A 27,887-nucleotide genomic window follows, 5' to 3' on the forward strand; every position below is an offset into this window, starting at 1 on the left:
TTCAGGCTTGAGCAGAAGTACAATTCCTTTTCATCCCTCTGGGCAAAACAAGACAAAGGATGTCGTGGATAACAGAAGGTGAACTGTCTATGCTGGAGAGATTCTGTGCCAGTGTGTTAAAAGTAAGTTAAAATGATGGTGTGGGTGTAGGTGTGGGTGTGATAAGTGGTCATTTTAGTTTCTAGGGAGTGTTTAGGTTTGATTTGATCTAGAACCCACTTTTTTTTTTTTTGGCAGCCCATGGTAAAACTCTCCTCCAACTGACACTATATTTCTTGTATGTAGGTTTTTGAATAGGCTAGGCTGTGAGGGAATCCTCAACAAACCCTGGCTGTAAAAGATGTTAGTTAATAGCTTTAAGCATTGGTAGTTATATAGAGCCTGTATGTGTAAGTCTATGAAATGGCAGGGATCAGTAATAAGGAATTGCCATCACCCCCTGTGGCACTGCTGGCAACCTTCAAGAAGCTAATGGGAAGCTGTTGTTGGGTAAAAAAATACAGACCTAAGCAGACTCTCAGTGTCTTCCTAAGCAGAGTTACACACTTTTTAGTCCACTGACTGCACTGACCTTAGAAGGGTGTAATTCTACTCAGGACTGTTCTGTTTGTCTGATTCAGTCTTTTATGAATTCTAAGGGTGGAATAAACAGGAGTGCAGAAAGTGTTACTGGACTAAAATCGAAGTATTTATTTAAATGTTTATGCTGTGCTTTTCTTCCCAGAGGGGGACCCAGAGTGGTTTACAACATTTTCCTCCCCTCTATTTTTATCTTCCCAGAAACTTTGTCTGAGAGAGAACTGAGATCCAAGGTCACCTTGTGACCTTCCTGCAGTGTGCAGGTTCTCTTCCCCCTTTTGCACTGTAATTCCTTGTGTTCTCTATTATGACTTATCTAAAAGCTTTACTCAAGTACTCTGTTGAGTATCTGTGTGCCCCTTTCTCACTCCTCTGCCCACTGTCTGTGTTCTAGATCTTTCCTTTCACTCTTCTTAAAACATGAGCTTGGGTAAGGGGCTCAGGTAAAACTGGGTTGACTCTCATTCCCTTTCACCTCAGCCTCTCTTTCTGTCTTTGCATCCAGGCTGGACCAATGCCCAAGCATGTGGCGTTCATCATGGATGGCAACCGGCGTTACGCTCAGAAGCATAATGTAAAGAAACTGGAAGGACACACACAGGGATTTGCGAAACTGGCACAGGTGGGGAGTACCTTTTCTAAATAGGATGTAGAGGTGACTCCCTGATTTACTGTATCTCTACTATAGAGCTGACCTTAGGATGCTTTTTAAAAATCTCCAAGGGTTTATTTTTTGCCTGGATATTTCTAAGGAAATCTTGGGAATTTATGTAAATATACTTGTAGAGGGACGGGGAGGGACGGTGGCTCAGTGGTAGAGTATCTGCTTGGGAAGCAGAAGGTCCAGGTTCAATCCCTGGCATCTCCAAAAAAGGGTCCAGGCAAATAGGTGTGAAAAACCTCAGCTTGAGACCCTGGAGAGCAGGGGAGGGATGGTGGCTCAGTGGTAGAGCATCTGCTTGGGAAGCAGAAGGTCCCAGGTTCAATCCCTGGCATCTCCAAAAAAGGGTCCAGGCAAATAGGTGTGAAAAACCTCAGCTTGAGACCCTGGAGAGCAGGGGAGGGATGGTGGCTCAGTGGTAGAGCATCTGCTTGGGAAGCAGAAGGTCCCAGGTTCAATCCCTGGCATCTCCAAAAAAGGGTCCAGGCAAATAGGTGTGAAAAACCTCAGCTTGAGACCCTGGAGAGCCGCTGCCAGTCTGAGAAGATGATACTGACTTTGATGGACCAAAGGTCTGATTCAGTATAAGGCAGCTTCATATGTTCATGTTCATACTTGGTTTGATATGATTAGAGAAATTAGAGGTAAAGGGGAACTTGGATTCCTCACAGGTAGTTGAGGCCCCTTCGGTAAAGTCCTAAGGCTTTGTTTTGTTTTTTTAAGTGTTAGCATCTCACCAAGGGCTGTTCACCTTGTTGAGCCTGTGGATGGTTCTGGAATTTTGAGAAAGTGTAATGAATGCCACCACAAAATGGCTGCTGCAGGATAAAGGACCGGTCACAAAATGGCTGCCGTGGAGGCCAGTCACAAGACGATGGGAGATTCCAATCCAAGTATTCTCCTTCGATAAAACTAGCTATTTTAGAAAAGGAATTCCGTGTAGATTCAAATGTGATGTCGTCCGCTCTGCTGAAGTGGAGAAAAGCAAGAACTGGCTCTCTGCTTTGAAGAAGAAGAAGGTGGGCAGTATGGGGGCCATGATGCTGATCGATACTGTAGCCTTACAGAGATGTAAGGAACAGTGTGGGGATGATATTATGTTCATAAAAAGTAACTTTACTGTGGACTTCTGTTTTCTAACCTGTGAATGTAAAAGTATCAGCTTGATTGACAAGCGTCTGGTACATTAAAAAAAAAAAAGTATAACTGGAGAGCCAGCATGGTTCTAATGGTTTAGAGTTTTAGCCTAGGACTGTGGAGCCTTGGCGTCAAATTTTCAGTTGACTGTTAAAGTTGCTTCGTGACTTTGAGCCATTAAGAAGGGGGACATGACCATCAGCTCTTTGAAGATATGGTAAAATGCATACTACTTCTGAAGCATTAAATAACTTTCAGATGCTTTTCACTGCTTGTATGTATGAGTCTTTCCTTGCTTTAAAGGTACCAACCAACAAAACATTTGTGGCTCTGGGCCTACTTATGGAAAAGAACCAAGCGCTGCTATGGAGCTTGGGGTTCTAGCTCAGTGGAACAGCATGGACTTGCCTTCAAAAAGGTCCCTGTTTCAGTCATTAGCATCTGCAGTCAAATGGATCAGGTTGGAGGTGATGTAGTGTAGAAGACCTTGACTTGAGACCCTGGAGAGCAGCTGCTAGTCAGAGAGTAGATAAGACTGTGGGCTGTTCCAAAGACACCACTTTCCTTTGGAAGACTCATTCTTGCTGTGACTGCCAATGCAGCACAATGGCAGTAGGATTTCTAGATAGTAGGTTTCCCTGCCCCAGTGTCCATAGAGGAGATCCCAGGTCACCAGTGGCTTTTTCAAGGATTTTCAAAGCTGAAAATTGATATAGTGATGAACTGGTATATTGTCAATTGCCACTTTCTTTTTAAAACCCTCAAAAAAGGACCCTGTGGTATGGAGGCCTTGTTGTGGGCTGCCACAAGGACCGGGGAAGAAAAAAATGGCTTCTGTGCAGGCAGCACTGAAGAAATCCAGACTTTTCTGCACACACAGCAACCATCTAGACTTTGCTGCAGTCTTTCCTAAATGGTTGCTGCAGTGCAGGTTTGGGAAACAGCGGAGAAGAGATGGGAGGTGCTGAAATGTACCACAGTATGGTGGAAGAGCAGAGAGAAAAAACCAACAACAGCAAACCCAGGTCCAATAAACCATGTGGGAATAAACCATGGTCTGATTCAACATCAGGGAGCTTCATATGTTCAGTACACCTACACTGGTTCTCTCTTAATAATAATAATAATAATTTTTTATTTATCCCCCGCCCTCCCCGCTGAAGCAGGCTCAGGGCGGCTTACAGGACATGGTGGGTCACACCACGATGTAACAATAAATACAACATAACCATTAAAATACATTTCTTAAACCAGCGATTAGATTAAAATTTAAAATTTAAATTACAGTATAAATTAATGGTGCTACATTCTTAAGATACATGTAAACACAGCTTATTGATGCGATGGTTCCATCTTAATATGCCAGCTGGAAAAGGACGGTTTTGCAAGCCCTGCGGAACTGATTAAGGTCCCACAGGGCCCGCACCTCCTCTGGCAGCTGGTTCCACCATTGGGGTGCTGTTATCGAGAAGGCCTGCTCCCTTGTTACTTTCAGTTTGGCCTCCTTTGGCCCGGGGAATTTCAGTAGATTTTGTGAACTAGATCTCAGTGGTCTCTGGGGAACATATGGAGAGAGACGGTCCCTAAGGTAGGCAGGTCCTCGGCCATATAGGGCTTTAAAGGTAATAACCAGCACCTTGTAATGGACTCGGTATACAATTGGCAGCCAGTGCAGCTTGTGCGCCTAGGCTGCACATGTTCCCACCTAGGTAGACCCACTAGCAGCCTGGCTGCCGCGTTCTGCACTAGCTGGTTTCCGAGTTCGATACAAGGGCAGCCCCATGTAGAGGGCATTACAGTAGTTTAGTATCGAGGTGACCGTTGCATGGATCACTGTTGCCAGGTCACCGCGTTCCAGGAAGGGAGACAACTGCCTCACTCGTCTAAGGTGGAAGAAGGTGGACTTAGCAGTGGCTGCTATCTGGGCCTCCATTGTCAGGGAAGACTCCAGTAGCACTCCCAGGCTCCTGACCCTCTGCACCGGTACCAGTGGCGCACCGTCAAAAACCGGCAAGGGGATTTCCCCACCTGGACCGCCACAACTCAGGCAAAGGACCTCTGTCTTCGCTGGATTTAACTTTAGCCCACTCAGCCTAAGCCAGCCTGCCACGGCTTTCAACGCCTGGTCCAAATTTACAGGGACATTGTCAAGCCGGCCATCCATCAATAGATCTTGACCTTTTTAATTTAAAATTTGGCATAAATTTAAGAGATTGAAAAACTTGTATGAATCAGTCTTGTCCTGATTCTTAGACTTCTGGGCATAGCACATGAACTGGGGATGCATTCAGGTTAGATTGCATTCCTTAGTCCAACAGCTCCTCAGTAGTCTAGATTAGAACTTCCAGCTGCATCTCATTGCACAAGATAGTTGAGGGGGCAGGGGGGAGTCCACAGAAGTATATTGACCATAACCTGCTAATTATGTTGTGTTTATTAGCATCAAAAGGTAGGTGTTTATGAGCGGAACATGCCTGGCCATTCATCTGAGTTGAAGATTTTGTCTTCTTCCACCAGGTGATTGCATGCAGTCTTAGGGTTTGGAATATATTATGATTGCACTATATAATTACTTCAAAGCGTTGGTGGTGAGTAGAAATAGATAACATGATCCAACATGGCTTCTCTTATGTTAACCCGTGACCAAGACTAGGAAAGTAAGAAAGAAAGATCATTGTTATATAAACTTCTGCTGTATCCCAGTTACTCTGCAGGTGCAATCACAAAGAGTCTTGTTTTGTGGCACTTTTTAAAGGCCAGCACATGTATTATGGCAGAAGATGTCATGGGACTATGAATGAATGCATGAATTGGGTCTTTGAATCATGAAAAGTTTTTCTGCAGTAAACATGTTAGTTTTCAAGGTGCCACAAGGTTTTTGATAGCTGTGCCACAGTGTACATGAATACAGCTGCCCCGTCATTTGCTACCGCTTTTGTATTCCATCCTCCTTTAAGGAGGTCACAGCAGTATCCGCGGTTCTCCCGTCTTCTGGTTGTATCCTTGCAACAGTTTTGCGAGATAGGTTAAGTGACTGGCCCAGAATAGTGGTTAGAGTGTTTAACTGTGATCTAACTTCAAATCCACACTCTGCCATGAAAAATCACTGGGTGTCACTCACTTTTATTCTAACCTACCTCACAAGGTTGTTGTGAATTTAAAATGGAAGAGACTGATGTGAGCTGCTTTGGGTGGTACCACTGGAAAGAAAAATAGGATATAAATACCTAAATAAGGTCATTCAGAATCATCATGGCAGTCCAGCTCTGTATCTGCTATACCACCCTGCCTCCTAGTAGAAAATGGTACTATTGAAGTTTGCGTGTTCTTCATGCTTTGTGGATGGTACTGTCTGCCACTTTGGCCTTCAGTAATACTTTCCCCTCTTTACAGACTCTGCAGTGGTGTTTGTCTCTCGGTATCCGAGAAGTCACAGTTTACGCCTTCAGTATTGAGAACTTCAAACGGTCCAGGGAAGAAGTAGATGGGTTGATGGAATTGGCAAGGCAGAAATTCATCCGTCTTCTAGAGGAACAGTAAGAGTCTCCCGTCCCTTCCAGCCTCAACCCACCAAAACCCTAAGGAGAAACTGCCAGGAAAGTTCTAGAACAAAGATTGTGGGTAGAAGAAGTTGGGGGAAGCAAGAAAAAAGTACAGATCAAGTAAACAATGCACCTGAAGTGTAACTTTTAAATAAGTGCAAGTTAGAGGCCTTTGGGTATTCAGTGTGTGTGTATAGATTGTGCGTGTGTGAGACTGGGAAACTTCCCACCCAGTTCTTACCCCTCTTCAAAAAACCTGTAAGCTCTTAGGGCATTGAGCAGACCAGTGTCTCCATTGCTCCACTTCCTCTTAACTGATTCTCAGCTACTTTCAGTGTCCCAGAAGCAATGAGCTGAATTCGTTCTCTCATAAAGTTTAGGGGGGGGGGTATCATTTTTTAAAAAAAATTCTGCATGCCAAGAGAATTATCCCCCTGCCTTGTATTCACAAACCACAAATCTTGTCTAGGTGGGGCCTAGTTAACTGCTATTCTCTATTATTTATATCTGTTTTGCCCCCTTCCCACCTGCCCATGAATGTAGCTGGCAGTCAAAATTGGGGCTATTTATCACTTACCATTGGATTGTTAAAATGTTCTGTAAATTGATTTTTACAGGTTTTTAGTTTGTTGTGATTCTATATGTTGTTGTTGTTCTTCATCTATTATTATTATTATTATTATTGGATTTGCATTTAGAGGGAACAGGCTGAAGGCCTTTTGAGGAATTTAGAAGGACAAGTGAGAAGCCACAAGGACTTGTGGGAGACATCTCACTTCCCCCTTACCCCCCCCCCACTATTTCCTCTTCTCTTATCTTGAAAGCCCCCATAGTATCTCCCTTTTCCTGCTTCCTTCTCTTCTATGGTTGCCAATCTCCAGGTTGGAAGAAAAATAGGAAAGACCTCTGTGCCAAAAAAAACTTCAATACAGATCACGGAAGCGTGGCTCTACATATGAAATATTCAAACAACCATTTACAAAAAGCTTTAAAAAGCAATATAAACACCTCATATAATGTGTACTTAAGGACATATATCACACCTCATAAAGGTCAGAACAGAGAATGCAAAATAAATGTCCATACACAAAGGAAACTGCTCCGTTGATTCATATCGGCCCTTTCTCAGATGGGTATCACCCCTTTGTGACTGAGCAATATTAATGTAGAAGAAGTACTTCTACATTAATATTAATATTAATTAATGTATTAATGTAGAAAGAAGTACTTTTCTCCCTTTCTCACAATACAAGAACTCGTGGGCATTCGATGAAATTGCTGAGCAGACAGGTTAAAATGGATAAAAGGAAGTATTTCTTCACCCAAAGGGTGATTAACATGTGGAATTCACTGCCACAGGAGGTGGTGGCATCCACAAGTATAGCCACCTTCAAGAGGGGTTTAGATAAAAATATGGAGCAGAGGTTCATCAGTGGCTATTAGCCACAGTGTGTGTGTATATATAATTTTTTTTTGCCACTTTGTGACACAGAGTGTTGGACTGGATGGGCCGTTGGCCTGATCCAACATGGCTTCTCTTATGTTCTTATGTTCATCAAACGTAACCAGTCCTAGTTCCAGTGCAATGAGCCAACCATTTTACTGATGCTTTCTCAAGTCGGAACTAAAAGACTAAAATCCAGATTAAACAAATCAGAATATGGCTTAATATATTCACAGAAATCACCTGACCCTGCCGGTATATACATATCTATTCCAAACTAAAATGTTCAGTGATTGCTCAATAAGGAATATTCAGAAGCTGCATTCTTCCGAGCAGCCATTTTCTCCAAGAGAACTGATCTATGTTATCTGGAGGGCGGTTGCAACTCCAGTTGATTGCCAGTCCATACTTGGGAGGCTGGCAATCCTTGTTCTCCTAGGAGAAATGGCTGCTTTGGAGGGTGGAGTCTGTGGCAGTATGCCCTTCTGAGGTCCTTCCCCTCCATAAATGCCATCCTCCCCAGGCTTCACACCCCCAAATATCTTGGAATTTCCTAACCTGGAGCTGGTAGGCTTATCGCCTTCCTACCCAGCAGCCAATCTACCTTTACCTCTCCCTCTGTCTTAAGCTTTCCCTCTCACTGCCCAAACCTCAACAGCCTCTGCCTAGGAAAACTGTGGCCCAGTTGTGTGATGCCAGCCACTGGCAAGGCTCACTTGAACGGTAGGAAATCCTCAAGGATCTGTGGGGTCAAACCTCATTTTCCCCTGTATCCCCTTCACCACACTATTTCCGCTTTCCCTCCTCCTGGCAACTCCCATATCCTTTCCCCTTTTCCTGCCTCATTCTCTGCTTCTCAGCTATTCACCAACCTGCCTTTTATTAGCATAAGAACATAAGAGAAGCCATGTTGGATCAGGCCAACAGCCCATCCAGTCCAACACTCTGTGTCACACAGTGGCAAAAAAATTTATACATACACACACACTGTGGCTAATAGCCACTGATGGACCTGTGCTCCATATTTTTTATCTAAACCCCTCTTGAAGGTGGCTATACTTGTGGCCGCCACCACCTCCTGTGGCAGTGAATTCCACATGTTAATCACCCTTTGGGTGAAGAAGTACTTCCTTTTATCCGTTTTAACCTGTCTGCTCAGCAATTTCATCGAATGCCCACGAGTTCTTGTATTGTGAGAAAGGGAGAAAAGTACTTCTTTCTCCACTTTCTCCATCCCATGCATTATCTTGTAAACCTCTATCATGTCACCCCGCAGTCGCCTTCCATCTTCAGCTATATCTATTACTTATTTACCCCACCTTTCTCCACAGCGTGAACCAAAGCAGCTTACTTTATTTTCCTCTCCTCCTGTTTATCTACACAACAACCCTGTGAGGTAGGTTAGATTGAAAGTATATGACTGGTCCAAAATCACACAGCGAGCTTCCATAGCAAGATGGGGATTTAGACTTGGGTTTCCCAGACCCTACTCTGAAGCTGTAACTGCTGCACCACACTGGCTTTCATAGGGTGGCTGCTGCTGAACAATAGGATCACGCCACGAGTAAAGTTGAAAAGTCAGCCAATACTATGTTGCAAGTTAAATGTGTAATAAATTATAATGACTTGTAATCATCTATAACAAACAATATAGATATTACAAGCTCACAAGATTGCAGTACAGGTTCAACTGGATGGACCACGGACGGTCAATCCTGCTTCTCCATTTCCAGCACTCTTCTTTCCAACTCAACAATGTTTGCCAAAACCAGGCACTCAAAAACAGTAATAGCAGAATCTGTAACATTAGATGTGAAACTGGACTTAATGTGAAACTTTTTAACATCCTGAGCATGTTCTGAAGCAACTTTTTTTTTTAGTTATAGTACACATATGGGTTTAAAGATGTCAATACGTGTTTGGAAAGCATCATAATAAGGCACAGGTGCAAAATTTAGTCCCAGATTGAAAACTTGCATTTCAGATGGAGTAGACATATTTACAACTACATACATCCATACAGATTTACAACTACATTCGACCTCATCTGGGTTGAAAATCTTGTGAAAACTCCCTGGTACATTTTCTGTTGTCATGTTTTAGAACAGTCCCTATTATTATCCAAGAGGAGGCGACGCAGGAGGAGGGGGCAGGGGGGCGCCGAGGCAGCGGGGGGGGGCCAAATTCGGTCTCCCCACCCTGCGTTTCCCCCGCCCTGCCGGTCCCTGGTGCCAAAAAGGTTGGGGACCACTGTTCTAGAAAGATCAAAGAATTCTTATCATGATGACTGGAGAACTTAATATTTATACGCAAACCTTTCATCCACTCCACAAATGCAGGTAAAATGTCTTCCTTCCTCAAAATCAGGAACAAATCATTTATAAAACACAATCTGATCAAAACATGGATAAAAATTCACATTACAAATTCGATCTTCTTCTAATTTTGCCACACAAAGGTTAGTAACACTTGGGGGTGAAATATGTTGTTGAAGGCTTTCACGGCCGGAGTTCATTCGTTGTTACAGGTTTTCTAGGCGGTATGGATATGGTCCTGGCATTGTGAGACCTGTCATTTCACCAGCAACTGTGACTGGGTTGAAACTTGACCCCATAGAAACTCACCTAGTCTGGTACTAAAAATCATAATATTTACTGACTAAACACTTTAGTCTTCCAGGACATTCTGTTTCTGATCTTAAAAGTAATTGTTCTTCTATGGAAAAATCCTGCACAAAAATAGTGAAGTGGTGCTCATCACAAAATTTAGTACTATCTCTGTCAGGTCTTAACTGAGACCTCTAATCTCTTATTTACTATATATACTAATACTTCACAATTCATACACTACACAGATGTTTACTCCAGCTATATCGCTATAATTCCCATTGCATTTGCGAATCTCCTTTCATGCTATGCTAGGTTTTGCTTACCTAACAAAATTTGGGTGAGTGAACTGATAAATCTTGTTTCGGATTGGCGTCTCTTTGAAACAGTACCCCTCCCATCACCACCACCACCATCTTTCTATTGTCTTTTTTTTTTTTTTTTTGAAAAATTCAGGTTTTATTGGCATTTCCATATTTCCATAGATGGTAACTAACAGCATATTATACATAAGTCGTAAAAAAAACCTACCCACCACCATTCCAACACCCAACCCCCCCCCCCTCCACCTGAGCATATAGGGTAATTTCGAAATATACAGCTTATTTCATTCCAGATTATTTATCCAAGTATATAGATTGTTCCAGGTCTTTCTGCAATCCTGTAGATTGCCTCCTCTTAGTCTTACAGTCAGAGTGTCCATCTCTGCGGCCTCTAACAGTTTCTGTACAAACTCGTTTCTATCTGGTAATTTGGAAACTTTCCAATATTTTGCATAGAGAATTCTCGTGATAGTAATTACATGTAACAGTAGGTTTTTTTCGTTTCTAGGTAGACTTTCTTTGCACGCATTTAGTAAATACATTTCAGGGGCACCATCTTTCTATTGGATGTGTAAGATAGGCTTGATAATGTATACTCTGGTGCATCTGCTGAAGTGAGCTCTGACTTAAAAAAGCCTATTGTGGAAAAGGTGCCATTGGACTTGTGTTTTAAGAACATAAGAGAAGCCATGTTGGATGAGGCCAGTGGCCCATCCAGTCCAACACTCCGTGTCACACAGTGGCCAATACACACACACACACACATATACATACAGACATATAAACATATACACACACATATATATATACTGTAGCTAATAGCCACTGATGAACCTCTGCTCCATATTTTTATCCAATCCCCTCTTAAAGCTGGCTATGCTTGTAGCCGCCACCACATCCTGTGGCAGTGAATTCCACATGTTAATCACCCTTTGGGTGAAGAAGTACTTTCTTTTATCCATTTTAACCTGACTGCTCAGCAATTTCATTGAATGCTCACGAGTTCTTGTATTGTGAGAAAGGGAGAAAAGTACTTCTTTCTCTACTTTCTCCATCCCATGCATCATCTTGTAAACCTCTCTCATGTCACCCTGCAGTCGATGTTTCTCCAAGCTAAAGAGCCCCAAGCATTTTAACCTTTCTTCATAGGGAAAGTGCTCCAAACCTTTAATCATTCTAGTTGCCCTTTTCTGCACTTTTTCCAATGCTATAATATCCTTTTTGAGGTGCGGTGACCAGAATTGCACACAGTATTCCAAATGAGACCGCATCATCGATTTATACAGGGGCATTATGATACTGGCTGATTTGTTTTCAAATCTCTTCCTAATAATTCCCAGCATGGCGTTGGCCTTTTTTATTGCAATCGCACACTGCCTTGACATTTTCAGTGAGTTATCTACCACGACCCCAAGATTTCTCTCTTGGTCAATCTCTGCCAGTTCACACCCCATCAACTTGTATTTGTAGCTGGGATTCTTGGCCCCAATGTGCATTACTTTGCACTTGGCCACATTGAACCGCATCTGCCACGTTGACGCCCACTCACCCAGCCTCAACAGATCCCTTTGGAGTACCTCACAATCCTCTCTGGTTCTCACCACCCTGAACAATTTAGTGTCATCTGCAAACTTGGCCACTTCACGGCTTACTCCCAACTCCAATTCATTAATGAACAAGTTAAAGAGCATGGGACCCAGTACTGAGCCCTGCGGCACCCCACTGCTTACTGTCCTCCACTGTGAAGACTGCCCATTTATACTCACTCTCTGCTTCCTATTAATTAGCCAGTTTTGATCCACAAGAGGACCTGTCCTTTTACTCCATGACTCTTGAGCTTTCTAAGGAGCCTTTGATGAGGAACTTTATCAAAAGCTTTCTGGAAGTCAAGGTAAACAACATCTGTTGGGTCTCCTTTGTCCACATGTTTGTTCACCCCCTCAAAGAACTGTAACAGGTTAGTGAGGCAAGATCTTCCCTTACAGAACCTATGCTGAGTCTTCCTCAATAACTTGTGTTCATCAATGTGCCTACTCATTCTGTCCTTGATAATGGTTTCTACCAACTTTCCTGGTATTGAAGTCCGACTGACTGGCCTGTAATTTCCCGGATCTCCTCTGGAACCCTTTTTAAAGATGGGGGTGACATTTGCTATCTTCCAGTCCTCAGGAACAGAGGCAGATTTCAATGAAAGATTACATATTTTTGTCAGGAGATCCAGAAGTTCAACTTTGAGTTCTTTCAGAACTCTTGGATGTATGCCATCCGGACCTGGTGACTTATTAGTTTTTAATTCGTCAATCAGTTGTAGGACCTCCTCTCTTGTCACCTCAATTTGACTCAGATCTTTCAACACCCCTTCCAAAATTAGTGGTTCTGGAGCGGGCAAACACTTCTCATCTTCCACAGTGAAGACGGAGGCAAAAAATGCATTCAGCTTCTCAGCCATTTCCCTGTCCTCCTTATGTAATCCTTTTACCCCTTGGTCATCCAAGGGCCCCACTGCTTCCCTGTCTGGTTTCCTGCTTCTAATATATTTGAATAAATTTTTATTGTTGGTCTTTATGGTTTTTGCAATATGCTCCTCATAGTTCCTTTTTGCCTGCCTGATCACAGTCTTGCATTTGATTTGCCACAGCCTGTGTTCCCTTTTATTAATCTCACTCGGACTAGCTTTCCACCGCTTAAAGGAGTCCTTCGTACCTTTTACAGCTTCCATTACTTTGTTTGTTAACCATGCAGGCCTTTTCTTATACTTGTTTGTGCCTTTCTTAACTTGTGGTATATATTTTATCTGAGCTTCTAGGATTGTAGTTTTAAATAGCCTCCAAGCTTCCTTAAGGGTTTTGACTGTATTTACTTTTTAGTCTGCTAATGCAGCCTAACATGGCCTCCCATTCCTATATCTCCCATTTTAGAACTAAAGTCTAAGCATAGTATATATGAAGCATTTCTTTAGCTACCCAAGGGTCAACCACTGTGCCATCTTAAGCAGAGTTATAGCCTTCTTAGCCCACTGCTTTCAAGTTTTATGTTTAGGACAGTGTTGTTCATCTGTTATGTTGGCATTGCTTGGGCTTGCTTGTACCTCAGCAAATCTTTTCCTTCTTTTAGGGACAATCTGGAGAAACATGGGGTGTGTGTTCGAGTCCTCGGAGACCTGACACTCTTGCCACTAGATATCCAGAAGCTGATTGCCAAAGTTGTGCTGGCCACAAAGCAATACAACAAGTGAGTCCTGCCATAACTTTTTAAATATTTGTATACACAAGCTATATCCAGGGTTTGCAGCCATTGTAGCTCAGTAAAGAACCAAATAAGGCTCTTTTTAAAAATGAAAAGAAAATATTCAGGTATGTTGGAGGAGTGTGTGGGATGCTAGAACAACCAGTTAGAGATGGTCACAAACCAGGAAATGGTGGTTTGTTCATAATTCTTTTGATTGCTTGAGCCAGTGGTTCATTTCGGTTTGTGGTTTGTGTGATTTTTCCAGCGCGTTCTCTGATTTGTCCCTGTCCCCAGTGGGCTCCGAAGGCATTTAAATGCCTTCAGAGCTCACTTCCCCTTGGGCATGGACTAAAACTGAACAGCTCTCCCTTTCCCTTCCAGCCACTGGAAGCAAAGGGGAACTTGGAAGTGGAGAGGATTGAAACTGACCCCTTCTGCCTCCCATTCCCTTCACCAGCTGGCCTGCCACGGCCCCTCCCCCTCCCTTCACCAGCACATGATCTCTCCATTGTACCTTATGGACCTTAGGGTCCATGTACCTTATTGTACCTTAGGGTACAATGGAGAGATCGTGCTATGGTTGCGGCACAAATCTAGAGAGAAAGGGTTTAATACAGCTGATCCTGTAGGGAGAGGTTTCTCCCTGGGCTCAGCTGGGGCTCCGAGGAAAAGCAGCCAAGAAGGTCAGAGCGCCTGCTCCGGCTGCAATGCCACTGAGGATGTTCTCCGCAGCTGAGAACAAAACGTCTGGAAGAACGAAAACGTCCGGAAGAAAAACTTTCTCCAGTAGAACACGGCACTTGAGCCCGAAAGATTCTACAAACCCTAAGGATGTTACCAGCCGTGAAAACCTGAAATCTTTGATAAAAGCAGCTCGAACTGGCTTCTCTCCCAGGATCAACTTCCCGAGGACCCCTGCAGCCACGGGATGCCTAAGGAAGCTGAGGCTTGAAGCGGGGGGGGCAGTTTAAACCGCCTCCCCCGGCTTCCCCAGGAACTCTGCAGCCGCAGGGTGCCTGAGGAAGCAAAGGCTTGGAGGGAAGGAATGACCCCTCCCCAAACTTCCCAAGCTTCCATGGGAGGTTCAGGGAGGGTTCGCGTGAGGCACTTTCTCCTGAACCAGCTCAAAATGAACCACGAACCAGTCCGGTTCATGCGTGAACTACACTTCATTTTTGGTTCACGCCCCTCCCTATAACCAGTGCGTGAAAGGAATCGAAGGAAAAGATTTTTAGGGGACTGAAGTGCTTCTTAGAAGAAGAAGAATTGCAGATTTATATCCCGCCCTTCTCCCTGAATCAGAGACACAGAGCGGCTTACAATCTCCTATGTCTTCTCCCCTCACAACAGACACCCTGTGAGGTGGGTGGGGCTGGAGAGGGCTCTCCCAGCAGCTGCCCTTTCAAGGACAACCTCTGCCAGAGCTATGGCTGACCCAAGGCCATTCCAGCAGGTGCAAGTGGAGGAGTGGGGAATCAAACCCGGTTCTCCCAGATAAGAGTCCGCACACTTAACCACTACACCAAACTGGCTCTCCTCTTAGAGATGCTTTACAGAAAGACAAGTGGATTACAACCACTTGATTACAACCAACTGATCACTTCTATCAAGTGAATCATGCTCAGCTTTATGTCAGTAACTATCACACATGGTGATTTTGTGTAATTTTTTTTTTTAGCTATTGCGAGGTCTTGTGTACACCACTTTCCAATAAAGGGCTCACAGCACACAGCATTAGGGATGCAAAAACTTTACAGATTATTAATCAATGCATCAGTTATTAGAAATGTTCTATTGTATAGTTTTAAAGCTCTGCAAATGGGTCTTCTGTAGTGGCTATTTTCTTTATCTCTTGTTCTGATTTGTAGGTTGCAGTTGCCCATGCGCACACACAGAGCTATCTATTCCCCTCCTCAAATTCCCTATATAGTATTCCACATAACTTCATGATCCTTGTTTTCCGCAGCGTGCTTTGTTGAGTTACTTCCTCTTACGTTTGTCTCTTTAAAAAAAAAAAATCCACAGGTGTTTTCTGAACATCTGCTTTGCATACACATCGAGAGATGAGATTAGCAATGCTGTGAAGGAGGCGGCTTGGGGTGTTGAACAAGGGTTGCTGCAGCCAAGGTAACCATATGTGTGGGTGTGTTCATGTTTTTGCTGCTGATGTAACTTGCACCTGGGCCTTCCAATCAGATGCCACTCTGAATCAGACATACTCCCCACCCCAGGTCCATTTCTCTGAGATGCAGCTGGGCTAGATGAACAGGGGCAGTTTCTCTGGTAGGGTGACTACAAATCTGCTCAAGCATAGTGAAGTGGCCATGACCTTCTGGTAAGAAAGACCATCCGTCTGTGCACTGTGCACATTTCCTCTCCATCAAGTGTTCACTTGCACTGAGGTTTAGATAAGACCTTCGCCTTGTATCCTAGCTCTATGTATGTCCCTCCCAGGATGCTAAAGGTTGAAGCTGCATCTTCTATCTGTGATATGGGGAAGGTGAGAAGCAGATGTCTCCTCTACTGTTCCTTCCATTCTGTATCCAGAAAAATTTCTGCCTCTTCCCCCCATTTTATGTATTTGTATATTTAAATATTTAGAAGCCACTTTTTTTAAACAGGGAACCCAAAGTGGCTTGCATATATTTAGATGCTACACTTGATCTTAGCCAAAAGGCCGAGAACCCTATTGAACAGGTCAAAATTACCAAATATCTGGGGATTAATTTTTCCTATAATGGGAGCTGGGCAGCCCATCGCAAGTGCGCTCTAACAGTGGCAAGAACTAGTGCCTTGGCTATTGCCCGTTTCTTTTATTTGAAAGGGAACCGATATGTCCCTTTGGCCCTAAGAGCTTTTAATGCGAAATCTAGCCCCCAACTTTTATATGGTGCCCCCATATGGATCAGTGCCTTCGATCACACCACTGAAGGCCTACAATCCTTCTTTTTGAGGAAAATTCTGGGACTACCCAACTGTGTTCCTTATGCTGCAATTTGCATGGAAACTGGACTGTTGCTGCTGGAAACTCGCGCCTGGCTTTTGACCTTTAAGTTTTGGCTGCGCCTTTATTTAATTCTGATCAGAATTCTTTCACCTTTTTGATGCTGATGGACCATCATGATGCTGATGGACCATTTTCTTTTGGACCCTGATCCAAATGAAAATCACATCCATAGGAATTTCCTTGGATGCATTTTATCTATCCTCTGCTTCTGCGGTATTTCAATCCATCAAACGTAGTCTACTAGATATCCAGTGGCAACGTCCAACTGAGGCAGCTCGGAAAACTTGCTCCCCAAGCTATCTGGGTTTATCCCCGATTCCTGGGCTTTTAGCTCCCTATTTCCTCTTTTTAACTGATCCTCACCAAAGAAGAGCATCGGAAGATACCACAGAATCCCCCGCAATCTTAGACGATGCCCTTGTAGCCAAGGAGTCATCGAAACGGTCCCTCATGTTCTTTTGGACTGCCCTTTTTATAGCAGTCCACGTGCAAGATATCTAGATGCACTGCTTTCTGACCATCAAGACCTTTCTGACAATGCCAAGGTTCGTTTTTTACTCCACGGGAAACACAACTTTGTCACTACTCACGTTGCTTGCTCTTTACAGGTTGCGATCCAAATCAGAGAGGCTTTGACTCATGCATAGCCTACTGCTATTTTATGTCATTTAACTTTTGCTGGTTTTTTAAGGTTTTATTATATTCTATAGTGTCACTGTTGGTTTTAAAGTATACTGTATTCTTGTATTTATGCCAATAAAGGTCTATGGTATGGTATGGCATATATTTAAAAAAAAAATTAAACAGTCAGCAAGAGAGAAGGAATTAAGGTCAGTCCAAGATCCACTGAGCAGGGCCAGTCAAAAGCTACAGGCCAAGAGCCATTTGGTTCCTGCCCTTTCGCTTATACTCAAAGGCTTGAGCCTCTGATCAGGACCAGTCTTTTAAAATCTGCAACAGGAAAACAGAGAAACCCTCAGCTCTTTTCTCCTGGCAACCAAGTGGTCCACAGACCTCTCCACTCCCTGCTTGTAAAGCACTTGCAGGAGGTGGGGAAGTTGGTGGCAACGACAGGCTGGCTGCTGCTCCTAGACACATTTGTAGGACCCTTGTTGCTAGTCTCCAAGACCTTTTCTGCCCTGAATCCCAAAGGTTAAACTAGTCTGTGTGTGCAGCAGGCCCTTTTTGTTGGTGGGCCATTTTTATGCAAACTGGCTTCTTAGATAATACATCAAAATACTTCCTTAGGTTCTTTCTCTTGAGGAGGTTGGGACCAAGCACTTCTGTATCTTAGTTTAACTGTCTTGCTGATGATATGGGTCTTTATTTAAATTCTTCTGGGATTTTATATAGCCACTTCCTGTTTAAAAAGAAAAAAGACTTGCACAGGTTTTGCTATTATTGCTATATACTACTTTGGCATTTTAGTATAGAAATTGGGGGGGGGGGAGTCAAGAAATAAGGCTTGGACCAATTTGGAAAGGAAGTTTTGTTATAGCTCTCTGAAGAAAAAGAAAAGTATCCCTTGAGAGAGAATTTCCTTTCTTCAAAATTGTGGTAGCGGGAGACTTAACCATGTCTCTTCTCTGCTTGAAGGATAGATAATAATAATAATAATAATAATAATAATAATAATAATAATAATAATAATAATAATAATAATAGATTTTATTTGTATCCCGCCCTCCCCGCCTAGGCGGCTCAGGGCGGCTAACAACATTTTATACATTTACATTAATAGATAAAAACTTTAAATTTAACAATTAAAAAATTAAACATAAAAACCAGTTAATAGATTTAAAATACATGATTTAAGTTAATTTAAATTTATCTGGCAGCAATAGTGATATTCTGACGCTGGTTCTGCCAGTTTAAATAGTTCCATAGTAATGCAGATGGCGGATCCTTTATTCACAGCAATTCAGCAGTCAATGTCGATGTACGCTTGTTTAAAAAGGACGGTCTTGCAGGCCCTGTGGAACTGGTCAAGGTTCCGCAGGGCCCGCACTTCCTCCGGAAACTGATTCCACAGTGCAGGGGCTGCAGCTGAAAAGGCCCGAGCTCTGGTGTTTTGGAGCTTGACCTCTCTCGGCCCAGGGATAGTCATTTTATTTTTTCCAACTGACCTCAGTGCCCTCTGGGGTTCATATGGGGAGAGACGGTCCCTTAGGTAGGCTGGTCCTCGGCCATATAGGGCTTTAAAGGTGATAACCAACACTTTGTACTGGACTCGGTATGTAATTGGCAGCCAGTGCAGTCCGCGCAGCCCCGGCCGTATGTGCTCCCATTTCGGGAGCCCTAACAGTAGCCTGGCCGACGCGTTCTGCACCAGCTGCAACTTCTGGGTCCGGCACAAAGGTAGCCCCAAGTAGAGGGCATTACAGTAGTCCAATCTTGAGGTGACCGTTGCATGGATCACTGTTGCGAGGTCGCGACGCTCAAGGAAGGGGGCCAACTGCCTTGCCCGCTTCAGATGGAAGAATGCTGACTTGGCAGTGGCTGCTATCTGGGCCTCCATTGATAATGAAGGCTCCAGTAAAACACCCAAACTCTTTACCTGGCGCGCTGGTTTCAATAATGCGCCATCGAAGGTTGGGAGAGCTATTTCCCCTCCTAGGGCGCCGCAACCCACACAAAGGACCTCTGTCTTCGCTGGGTTCAGCTTCAGCCCACTCAATCTGAGCCACGTCACTACAGCCTGTAAAGCCCGATCCAGGTTCCCCGGGGCGGAGCCAGGCCGGCCGTCCATTAGTAGATAGAGCTGGGTGTCATCTGCATATTGATGGCAACCCAGCCCAAACCTCCGGACAATCTGGGCAAGGGGGCGCATATAAATGTTAAACAGCATTGGGGAGAGAACTGCTCCCTGAGGCACTCCACAATTTAGTGTGTGTCTCTGGGATCGCTCACCCCCAATAGCCACCCTTTGTCCCCGACCTGAGAGGAAGGAGGAAAGCCATTGCAAGGCTAACCCCCCAACCCCAATGTCGGCGAGGCGGCGCTTTAGCAGCTGATGGTCGACTGAATCAAATGCCGCCGACAGGTCTAATAACATCAGTACCGCAGCGCCGCCCCGATCCAGTTGCCGCTGAAGGTCATCCACCAAGGCAACCAGCACCGTCTCCGTCCCATGGCCCGGTCGGAAACCAGACTGGCACGGGTCAAGAACGGAAGCGTCATCTAGGAACCTCTGTAGCTGCAACGCCACTGCCCTCTCAATGATTATACCTAAAAATGGTAAATTAGACACCGGACGGTAATTCGCCAATTCGGCCGGGTCTGCTGTACATTTTTTTAGGAGAGGGCGAACCAACGCCTCTTTCAGAGGCGTTGGGAAATGCCCCTCTGTGAGGGATCTATTTATGATGTCCCGTAAAGGACATCTAAGCTCCCTCTGGCAAGATTTAATCAGCCAAGATAGAGAATGCTTCCTGTTAAGAAAAGGCTTGGATATATTTCAGAGAGGGACATGAGAAAAAGATCTGTGGCTAGGGCATACAGATGAGCCATAATAGAGGCTCCAGAAATGATTGCCGAGAAAAGTATTACGAGAAGGGGGACTGAGCTGAAGCAAAGAGAAAGCGGGGGGCGGGATGGAAGGGGGGGTGGCCATACATGCTCAGAGGCAATAGGCCTCTTTTGCTGATGACCTGTGGGGGAGTTACAGTGCACCTCTATAATAATATAATAATAATAATAAATTTTATTTGTATCCCGCCCTCCCCGCTGAGGCGGCTCAGGGCGGCTAACAACATCTATACATGTATAACAATAGGTAATAGATAAGACTTAGTTAATAGTAAAAACATCTAAACATTATAAAAACCCGTTAATAATTAAAAATTTTAAAATTCACAGTTTGAGTTAAATTAATCTGGCAGCATAATAATATTCTGACGCTGGTGCCTGCCAGTTTAAGTATCTATACTGACGAGAATCTTGAGACACGGTTACTCTAGGTCCTAATTCAGCAGCCGGCATACGCTTGTTTAAAGAGGACCGTTTTGCAGGCCCTGCGGAATTGGTCGAGATTCCGCAGGGCCCGCACCTCCTCTGGGAGCTGATTCCATAGGACCGGGGCCGCAGCTGAAAAGGCCCGCACTCTGGTGTTTTGCAGCTTGACTTCTCTCGGTCCAGGGATAATCATTTTGTTTTTCCCAACTGACCTCAGTGCCCTCTGGGGTTCATATGGGGAGAGACGGTCCCTCAGGTAGGCTGGTCCTCGGCCATATAAGGCTTTAAAGGTAATAACCAACACTTTGTACTGGACTCGGTATACAATTGGTAACCAGTGCAGTTCGCGCAGCCCTGGCCGTATGCGCTCCCATTTCGGGAGCCCTAACAGTAGCCTGGCTCTATGCACGGAGATGCGTTGCAGGGCCCCAAGCATATGAGCTGTAGTGCGTAGGCCTGTACCATACATCTCAGCAAGAGGCACTTTGCTACTAGGCAGGCTAACTGGAGTTTTATCTTTTCTCCTTTAGCGATGTGTCGGAATCATTACTCGACAAGTGTCTCTACACTTGCAAGTCCCCTCATCCGGATATCCTGATAAGAACATCGGGGGAGGTCCGGCTTAGTGATTTCTTGCTGTGGCAGGTAAAAACAGACCCGACAAAGTCGGCTTAAATGTTTATACCCTTCTTTTCTCCCTCGTGGGAACCCAGAGTGGCTTACAACATTGTTCTCCCCCTCTACCATTATCCATGCAGCAGCCACCACCCTTGTGAGGTAAGCTAGACTGAGTGAGTGACCTAGGCCACCCGGAAAGTTTCCATGGCAAAGCTGGGGCTTGAACCTGGATCTGACCACTATCCACACTGACACCACACAGAAATAAGCATTTATTGAGTGGTGAGAGCCTCTTTTGCTAGTCTTAACATGTTGCTGAGTTGCTTTTCGGGTTGCTATGGGGACTTCCCTAGAAGGTTGGGGGCAATAATCTTTTAAATAGCTTCCCCATTTGAGACACTGTAAAGAGATAAAACTGTAAAGCGAGAAACTACTGTTGCCCCCAGGATGCGGTTTTTTCCAGCTTTAATTATTGCAAAATAATTATTTATTATCAAAGATTTCAGGTTTTCACGGCTGGTAACATCATTAGGGTTTGTAGAATCTTTCGGGCTCAAGTGCCGTGTTCTACTGGAGAAAGTTTTTCTTCCAGACGTTTCGTTCTCGGCTGCGGAGAACATCCTCAGTGGCATTGCAGCCGGAGCAGTTTATAAACAATGCACAGCAGCCAAGAAGGTCAGAACGCCTGCTCCGGCTGCAGCGCCACTGAGGATGTTCTCTGCAGCCGAGAACGAAACATCTGGAAGAAAAACTTTCTCCAGTAGAACACGGCACTTGAGCCCGAAAAATTCTACAAACCTTAATTATTTATTAGTTCAGCAAGAAGTTGGATAAATCCTCCTGACTTGGATCTGCCTCTAGAATATCACCTCTAGATGAGAACTTAGTTTAGCCTGGAATCTTGTGAAACCTAGTGTGTGTGGGGAGGGGTGTGGGGGGGGGTGAGTGAAGAGTTTATTTTAGGAGCACTTTTAGGAGGAATTGCAGAAAGGAGCGGGAGCATTAGCCACACCCATTCAGTTTCTTAAACCATGAGCAATCTGCCAGTTTCAGGTTTTAGATTCCAGAGAGGTAGTTGTGTTAGCCTGTTACAGTGACTGGGAAAGGAGTATCTTGTGGCTCACAAATTTATTGTGGCAGCAGTTCTCAAATTCGAAGAACCTGAGGTTCCCCATTTTGATTTAAACAAATGTTAACAGCCCTCCATCCCTCTTCTCCCCTGCTGGCACCCACTGTGCACCAAACCGCCATTTTTCAAAGTGCCTTTCACATCCCCAAAGCAATACAGTGAAAACTTCATCAGCAGGACTAGAAAATCTGGTTTGAGTAAAATGGTTGTTCTATGCATCCTAGAAAATCAGGATTCAGAGGGTAGCTGATGCTGTTGGTTGCAGTTCAGAAGGTCCTGACATGCTCTTATCAGTCTCCCCCTTGATTGGAAGGGACTGCGGACAGCAGTCCTCACTAGTGAATAACTCCTAGGCAGAATAGGGGTGGGAAGGGCCTGCCCAAACTCTTGGACCTGCTCAAAAGAAATATAAAAGCTTGAAGGCCATTCAGCTGAAAACTACAACTAGCTGCTATTGTCTCTGGGCATAGTCTTTCAGATAAGAACATAAGAGAAGCCATGTTGGATCAGGCCAACGGCCCATCAAGTCCAACACTCTGTGTCACACAGTGGCAAAAAATTTTATATACACACATACACTGTGGCTAATAGCCACTGATGGACCTCTGCTCCATATTTTTATCTAAACCCTTCTTGAAGGTGGCTATACTTGTGGCCGCCACCACCTCCTGTGGCAGTGAATTCCACATGTTAATCACCCTTTGGGTGAAGAAGTACTTCCTTTACAGGTGTACAGAAGTACTTCCTTTACAGTACAGATGTGGTGAAACCCCTTGCATTGGAAAAGGAATTGAATCCCAGCTCATTTTTATATCAGAAGTAGCACTGGTGCCTGTGTTAGGACCGTAAATTCTGAACTATTGGATCCTTGCTGCTCGTAAGTGCAGTTTTGGGCAAGTGTTCTGAGGTGATTGGGAATTGTGTCTGTGGGCAGTGGCGGATCTCTTAGGTCCTGTCCTTCAAAAGAGGTGGGCCAGCAGATCTCTCTCCTCTTCTCCTGAAGCAGAGCTTTGCTGCTCCCGTTCCCAGAAAAATAATAATAATAATAATAATTTCTATTTATACCCCGCCCTCCCCGCCGAGGCAGGCTCAGGGCAGCTTACAAGACATGATATAAAATATCATGATATAACAATAAAACAGTATACATCAATACAAATAATATAAATAAATACGATATAGGTTAACATTAAAATAATTAATCCAAAAGCAGTATAGTGGTGCTATCGTCTCAATTATACAAAATGGCTTGATGTTAATAAAAATAAGAGGACTTTCTTTTCACATTGGCCAGATGAGAGCAAGAAATGACTCCCAGACCCTCTTGGTCCCTAGTTCTCATCTTGAGAAATGCTGTTTCTCAAAAATATGAACTTTTGTGTACTGCAGTTCACTTCATCATATATATGGTGCCATTATTTCACTACTCTGTATGTACATGATTTTTCACAGCAGAACTAGATGATAATTCATTCTTCCCAGACTAGCTAAGATAGAAAACTGGTATATTACTGCAGGACCAAGCTGGGAGGTCTCTCATTCAAGCCTCATCTGTGCCACAGTCTTGCTAGTTGGCCTTAGGTAATCTCCTTTCTCTTCCTCTCAGCCTTAGGAATATTGGCCTATCTTAGAGGGCTGCTTAAGGATTGCCAAAATAATGTGTGTAAAGTATTTATTATGTCACTATCATAATTATTATGCTAACTGAACAACTTGGTTAGAAAGGAAACCACTATCAATAATCAGATTGTATTGGGTAGTATTGAATTTTAATTCAACAGTTTCATGTAGAGTCTTCCTTTTTAAAGTCCTTTTCCTAAAACACAACTTTTTAGCATAGCAGCATAGCATCCTGTGAAAGGTTCTTCTCTTGCTGGTTTCTGAATGTTGCCAGTTCTTTACATCAAATTTATATACATTTTGCATAGTGGCTGACCTTTTTGACCTGTGTGGACAGCAGAAGGGTGTTACTGGCAGGTGCTATTGGGAGGTCCTATAATCTTGCATCAAACACTTACATGATCCACATTTTGATTAAAGGATTTTTGAAGGGAAAAAAAAGGTTGTCCATTTATCCCATTTGCAGTGTAACAGAGCAGGGTTCTTTGGGGCAGAAAAGGCAGAAGTGGGCTCTTGTGACTGTTTGTTCTCTGGCCAATGGACCGAGCCAGCTGGTTTTTCTTTGCTTTGATGTCATTCCTGGGTGGGAGACTGCAAAACCTCCCATTGGTCCTCTGGCTGGTGGCAAAAGCCTGTGATGTCTTGCTCGTCACCTCTGCAGAAATCCTCTTTTCACAATGCAGTCCTATGCAGAGTTACTGCAGAGTCCTGACCACTGATTTCAATGGACATATACTGGAGTAATTCTGCTTAGGGTTCCACTGTCAGCATTATCAGTTCTGTTGCTCCTTGTTTGTTTCTATGAGTTATCTCTCTATATTTTTGTCTTCCTCTAATAGGTCCCCCCACTCCATTGATCTTTCCTGTCACTCTATGCCTGACGCTATTCTGTAATGTCAGTCTTCCCCTCCCCCCACAGTTGCACACATTTTATCATCGTTTGAAAACAACAGATGATTGCACAAGACCAAAATTTGCTCAATACACATAAAATGGCAACAATACCTGCTTATAATAAGGAAATTAATAATTGCGTTTTGAGTCATAGCTTATCAAACAGATGGAACTGATAATGTATTTTTTTGGAGAGGGAAATGGAAGGTGGTGGTTGTTGACCTGACAGCAAGGCTATTTTAAATTTGTCGGTGACCACAAAGCAAATGAAATAAAACAAGCATCCAGCAACAATTGAAGACTTAACAAAATTTATTCCAGCATCTACTTCCATGAGTCTTGAGCTCACTTCATCAGATGCATTGGAGTGTACATCTATTATATTGAGTATGCCCTTGGAGCTTCTATCATCATCTCATCAGTCTCCCAAAGATCCTCCTTTTGGTGATGAAGGCAGCCATTACCAAAGCAATTGTGTCAGAATGTTATAGTCTCCATGGAGTTCTTATGTGTCTTCTAAATGTTCTCGATTGCAGAACTATAAAATTGTAAGTTGCTTAGAAGAATCTGGAAATACTCCATGCAGTTAACTGCACATATCCAATGCACATATTTGGCACATAAATAAAAGGCCACTACTGGAATTCATTCATGGGGAAATTATCAGTCTATCTCACTTCAGACGTTTCCTATCTGTGCGGGTTGCATTCACACTGGATTTTTTTTTTTGTTCTTTCTGCAGACGTCTCATTCCTGTTTGGTGTTCCAGCCTGTCCTGTGGCCAGAGTATTCCTTCTGGAATTTGTGGGATGCTGTCATCCAATACCAGATGAACCACAGTTCTTTGCAAGTAAGAGCCATAGAAAATATGAGGCAAAGACAGAATAAAAAGGCAAAGGACATACTTTAAATATCAACTTTACTAATCTCTTTTAAGTCTTTGAGTGGCAATAATGCTAGTTTTCCAAAGAGTTTACTGCTTTCGAGAATTGAATCAGTCTCATAATTCTGAAAATACTGCTATGTATATTACCACACTGCTCACAATGGTTAATGCTTTCCTTCAACTTCAATGGTTTTTTCTGCCAGTAGAAGAGCTGTTTAAATTAGGGAAAGGCTCCTTAAGCTGGAGGAAGGCTTTTGACTTTTCTGTGCAGATTGATAGGATACTGGACATTTACCAATATGTGTGAGTAGGGAGTGAAATGAAGTCATACTTGCATGGAGTTGCATACTCTTCATGCATGGAGTTTTCCTGCTTCTGTGTGGAGCAATAGCAGTACAAGTCAGGGAGACTGCGAAGAAGAACAGAGGAGAAGCACTCCTCCTGTGTCGGTAATGGTGCTTTACAGAACACCATAGACATTGAGGCCACTATAAAGGATAGCTGAGGTCAGTGAGTTTAACAATATATAGTGGTTTGGATCATCTTTCTGCCAGCTTTCCAGAGTTACTGTTGAGTCTTCAGAGCGGCAGATCACAACAGTGCAGAAGATCTCTTAACAGTGCCTCAAGCCACCGACAACAGGCAGCGTACACGGGACTGTGTGCAAAAATCTCTGCACAGTATGCACTTTTCTGTGAGAAATGATTGATGCTGAATTACAAGTGGGCAAGTGATGGGCAGGAGATAAAACAGAGTTGGAAGGTGGGATCCCAAGCTTAGAAAACATGAAAGTGTTTCCCTGGAGGGATTTTTGTAGGCACTTCCGGATATTAGAGTCAAACCTAAGAGCCCCAAAAAGGTTGTCTAAAACAAAGAGAAACTGATAAAAATGCTGGTGGTTTTTTTTTTTAAATTCAGAAAGCCAAAGAGCTGTACCTAGAAGAAAGGAAATGGCAGCAGCTAGAAACTGACAAGATATATGTAACTGAGAAGCTGAAAAAAGAAGGGTGTGCATCAGGTGATCCTCAGCGTTGGCGGGAGCTCTTGCAGGAATGCAAAATTCAGCGAGAAGAGAGGATCCAGGGCTTTGTGCAGGCCTTGGAAAAGAAGAGAATGGACTTCCTTGTCAAACTAAGCATGGTGTCCGCATGACATGAAGGAACTTGTAAGGGGAGGTTGGTGAAGAGGCAGAAGCATGTAAGCCAAGTTAGGATCTGTTCAGCTGCTATTCAGACCGCCTTGTTCGAAAATGGGGTCTACTAAAGCTCTTGTGTTCCCAGTAGACATGGCAGCAAGTCTCTCTCTCTCTCTCTCTCTCCCCCCCACCCGCCTCCCCTCTTCTTCTTCCTGGTGATTATCTGAACTGTTGGAATTTTTGTGTTTGTAATAAATTATTGATTCCTAATGTAATACAGTTGAAGAGGTGGTGAGACATAAGGCAGTTAGCTGTAGAACTGGTAAATAAAGGACAATGTTGCGTAGGGGTGTGTGTGAAAGAAGTGCTGTACGCGCAAGGGTTTCTTTTTTTTTTTTTGGTTCTGTTTTCCCAAGCGGCAGTCTTTCTGTGTCACTCCTTCAAGGCTTTTTGAGAGGCTGTTTGTGATGTGGCACAGGGAAGACTGCACTTGTTAAAGTTTAAAGCTACAAATGTATGCACTTGGAAAGGAGCCCTGCTGAACCTGGCAGGGCTTAGCTCTGAGCAAGCCTGCAGTAGGCTGTAAGAGGAAAAGTCCTGTTGTGTGTGTGTGTGTGTGTGTATGGTATGAGTCCCATGAGTTCTAGAGGGGCTTTATTACTCTTCTTCTGGTAGTGAGATAGACTGGCTATCCCATTCTCTTTTTCCTCTCCCATATCTAGTTCCTTGAGTCTTTGCTGCCAGAGACATTGGAATTGGAGGGCAGGTGTGCTTGCTGAACAGCACAGTGGCTATGCTGCCGCAATCATTCTGGTATGTCCAGGGGAGTGTTCCTCTTGCTCAAAGAGCCCTGCAGAGCTTTGGACAGACATACTGACCGCAATCCAGGTTGTTTTACACGTCTGCATCTAATGCAGCATCCTTTGCTCTTTTTTTAAAGTGTGCATACATGAATGTGTGTTTTTTAGTTTTTGATGGCACTTGTCCATTTTTTTAAAAAAAACTTGATAATTAAGAATGCTGGATGCAGCTGGAAGATGATTGCATTATCAAGCAAAAATAAAGCATTTGCATGATGGGCATCTTTTTAAAACGGGCTGAACATTATTGTGAGTTTTGTTTTT

The 27,887-nt window shown here is 43.7% G+C and overlaps 1 protein-coding gene across 1 annotated transcript; it reads left to right on the forward strand.

Moving 5' to 3' along the window:
• On the forward strand, positions 1-27,865 carry DHDDS (dehydrodolichyl diphosphate synthase subunit). Its single transcript, XM_060258312.1, has 8 exons — positions 1-122; positions 1,085-1,201; positions 5,771-5,913; positions 13,407-13,523; positions 15,546-15,647; positions 21,012-21,126; positions 25,485-25,592; positions 26,547-27,865. Exons 1-8 carry the CDS (start codon positions 60-62, stop codon positions 26,778-26,780), a joined length of 999 nt encoding a protein of 332 aa, XP_060114295.1. The 5' UTR covers positions 1-59; the 3' UTR covers positions 26,781-27,865.
• Positions 27,866-27,887: the final 22 nt, after the last annotated feature.

Source organism: Heteronotia binoei, chromosome 17 (assembly GCF_032191835.1).
Source record: "Heteronotia binoei isolate CCM8104 ecotype False Entrance Well chromosome 17, APGP_CSIRO_Hbin_v1, whole genome shotgun sequence".
Taxonomy (NCBI): domain Eukaryota; kingdom Metazoa; phylum Chordata; class Lepidosauria; order Squamata; family Gekkonidae; genus Heteronotia; species Heteronotia binoei.